We start from the raw sequence: 3,716 nt of genomic DNA, 5'->3' as shown, positions 1-3,716 counted from the left end.
AAAAGGTGATTATCATGAAGTGACAACAATATGATTAGTTAAAGGAACATGCCACCATTTGTTGAAATATGGTTTATCACGGTCTCCCCTAGCTGTAGATGGGGGGCAACGCATTTTTTTGTCTCAGTGCATGCGTTGTGTTGGTCCGGTGCAACACCAGCTGTTAGCTTAGCATTGTGAATGGAATCCTATGTTGCCGGTTAGCACGTTGTGAGTAAAACTGAGCCAACAAAACAACCTAATTACTTCTTGTAGCTTGCATATTCACAACAAATACAAATAGCTTAAATAATACCTGGATTTTAAATAATCTGCTGACAACAGGTAAAATGGCCGGTGGAAGCTTCCACACTGAGGGACTTCTCTTTCCTGCAGTCCTGCTCTTTGGACACATTTCTCTCATTTAACACACACACACACACACACACACACACACACACACACACACACACACACACACACACACACACATTTTTCTCTACAGAATGGCTCCATATTTGGGCTTTTTACTGCTTGGTGATTTGAGATATGGCTAAGATCTTGATGATGATATGGCTGAATCTTTGATGATGATATTGCTGAGATATTTGATGATGATATGGCTGAGATCTTTGATGATGATATTTGGCTGAGATCTTTGATGTGTATGCTGAGATCTTTGATGATGATATGCTGAGATCTTTGATGATGATTATGGCTGAGATCTTTGATGATGTATTGCTGAGATCTTTGTGATGATAATGCTGAGACTTTGATGAGATATTGCTGATTTGATGATGATATGGCTGAGATCTTGGATGATGCTATGCTGATATGTTGATGATGTATGGCTAGATCTTGATGATGATAGGCTGAGATCTTTGGATGATATTGCTGAGATCTTTGATGATGTTATTGCTGAGATCTTTGATATGATATTGCTGAGTCTTTGATGATGATATGGCTGAACTTTGATGATGATATTGCTATAGCTTTGATGATATATGGCTGAGATCTTTGATGATGATATGCTGGATCTTTGATGATGTATGGCTGAGATCTTGATGATGATATTGCTGAGATCTTTGATGATGATATTGCTGAGATCTTTGATGATGATATGCTGAGATCTTTGATGATGATATGGCTGAGATCTTTGATGATGATATGGCTGAGATCTTTGATGATGATATGGCTGAGATCTTTGATGATGATATGGCTGAGATCTTTGATGATGATATGGCTGAGATCTTTGATGATGATATGGCTGAGATCTTTGATGATGATATGGCTGAGATCTTTGATGATGATATTGCTGAGATCTTTGATGATGATATGGCTGAGATCTTTGATGATGATATGGCTGAGATCTTTGATGATGATATGGCTGAGATCTTTGATGATGATATGGCTGAGATCTTTGATGATGATATGGCTAAGATCTTTGATGATGATATGGCTGAGATCTTTGATGATGTAGGCTGAGATCTTTGATGATGAATGGCTGAGATCTTTGATGTGATATCTGAGATCTTGATGATGATATTGCGAGATCTTGTGATGATATGGCTGATCTTTGATGATGATATTGCTGAGATCTTTGATGATGATATGGCTGAGATCTTTGATGATGATATGGCTAAGATCTTTGATGATGATATTGCTGAGATCTTTGATGATGATATTGCTGAGATCTTTGATGATGATATTGGTGAGATATTTGATGATGATATGGCTGAGATCTTTGATGATGATATTGGTGAGATATTTGATGATGATATGGCTGAGATCTTTGATGATGGTCTTCAGTGAAACAGGGCTTCATAGTGCTGATTGGAACCCGGCTCCTGTAGAGACCGAGGGGCTGCTGGTCCTCGTTTGCTTTGGATGCCTCACAGAAAATAAAAAAAGCAACACCTCACGCTGAGAGGATAAAATAAGTGGATAAATCTGGTGAAAAACAACATCCAGCTCTGCTGTTTCAGATTTTGCAGATGTTGAGTGATCTCAGACCAGCTTTGACTCATTTAAAACTCTTGAACTGCAAATACAACCAAAGAGAGGATAAATCAGGGATAAAGATCTGGAGAATGAAAGACAGAACTAAACTAAGGCTTCATTCTTGATTCAATTCAACGTTTAGATATGCTGTATGGGGTGACACAATATAAGAAGTAACTTAGGAATTAAAAGTTTCCTTGTGTTTTTTGGAAAATCTAATTTAATACTTACGTATACATGAATACGATAACATTCCGAACTTTGAATGAGGTACAGTATGCATCCAGTTCTAAACTTGACAAGAAAGAAATGCCATCTTGAAACCCAAAACATTTCCTTTACTGCTTCACATGGTGATGCAACGCCGCTGCATCAGGGATAAAACTCAAGGATCCATTTAGTTCATTTAGTTCATTATAATTAGCATGTGAAGCCCTCAGAGGACTTAAATTACATGTTTTCATGGATCACATTCACATTTTTATAGTAAGTTGCTTCAGTTTTACCTTCTTGAAAACACTTGCAATCTTAGTTTAATAATTTTTGAACATGTGAAAAAAAAACTTTAAAATAAAAGATACATATACATGCATTCATGCATACATATATATAAATAAAATGACAGATAAATAAGGCCATGTACTTCTCAGCACAGTCTTCTAAAATTTGAAAGTCATTCAAACAAACTTAAATTTCCCATGTTCAAAAAGGAGAAGGAAGACAAACAACTTATCAGGTAATCTTAAATTGACCATGATATCATACATTATTTAGAAAAAAATAGTTAATTTACACCATGTTTACAGGAAATTAATTGTGCAATATGTTTCAAAAGTCCTCTACATCCTATATGAACAAAACCAATGTGTAAATAAAAACAAGACCCCTCTACGTGGTCATCCTCAGCGTTTTACGGTGTGATCCGAGCATCACCCCACTGTGAGCTGGTGGTCTGGGGACGTCTGCTGAGCTGAAAGCCAGATGCTGGTTTCTCCGTGTCACTCTCCGGCCGAACCTCCCCACGGGTCTGATCCCTCGGCCTGTGTACCAGGAAGCATCGATGTCTCGATCTGGACAGCAAGGACGATGAAGGGACATGTAAAGACAGAGGAATCCCAGATTTCATCTGTATGAGTCTCATTAAACGTCTGAGTTATAGCCTCCGACCATGGTGGTCTGGGACCAAAACAACACCACAACCCCTAAAACATCCTACAACAAGACTGGAGCCTTAATTATGTGCTGTTATTAATAAATATACAATTTGGCCCACTTCTAGCATGCAAGTAGGACATTAAGATGATAGGAAAGTAAATAGTTACCATACATTTACAGAGAAATTATTTTAAAGGTTCAGAATCAGAATCAGAATCCGCTTTATTTCCAGGTATGAGGACACACACGAGGAATTTGACTTTGAATTGAATTGCGTTGCTCCCAATGTGCTTACACATACACAATAACCAAACAATATATACACACTAATATATACACACTTATACATACAGACTAATACTGTATATACACACTAATATATACACACTAGTATATGCACACTAGTATATACACATTAATATATACACACTAGTATATACACACTAATATATACACACTAATATATACACACTAGTACATACACACTAATACTGTATATACACACTAGTATATACACACTAATATATACACACTAGTATATACACACTAGTCATACCACTAATATAATAACACTATAGATA

The 3,716-nt window shown here is 36.8% G+C and overlaps 1 protein-coding gene across 1 annotated transcript in view; it reads right to left on the bottom strand.

Annotated features, from left to right (window-relative positions):
• Nucleotides 1-2,481: 2,481 nt before the first annotated feature.
• prlh (prolactin releasing hormone) overlaps nt 2,482-3,716 on the bottom strand; it is a 28,013-nt gene continuing 26,778 nt past the window's right edge. Inside the window, exon 2 of the mRNA XM_032530049.1 lies at nt 2,482-3,050. Within this exon, the coding sequence (XP_032385940.1) occupies nt 2,869-3,050 (182 nt within the window). The 3' untranslated portion in view covers nt 2,482-2,868. The remainder of the gene's footprint in view (nt 3,051-3,716) is intronic.

This window comes from Etheostoma spectabile, chromosome 11 (assembly GCF_008692095.1).
Source record: "Etheostoma spectabile isolate EspeVRDwgs_2016 chromosome 11, UIUC_Espe_1.0, whole genome shotgun sequence".
NCBI classification, from domain to species: Eukaryota; Metazoa; Chordata; class Actinopteri; order Perciformes; family Percidae; genus Etheostoma; species Etheostoma spectabile.
This window is presented reverse-complemented; position numbering and strand designations above follow the sequence as displayed.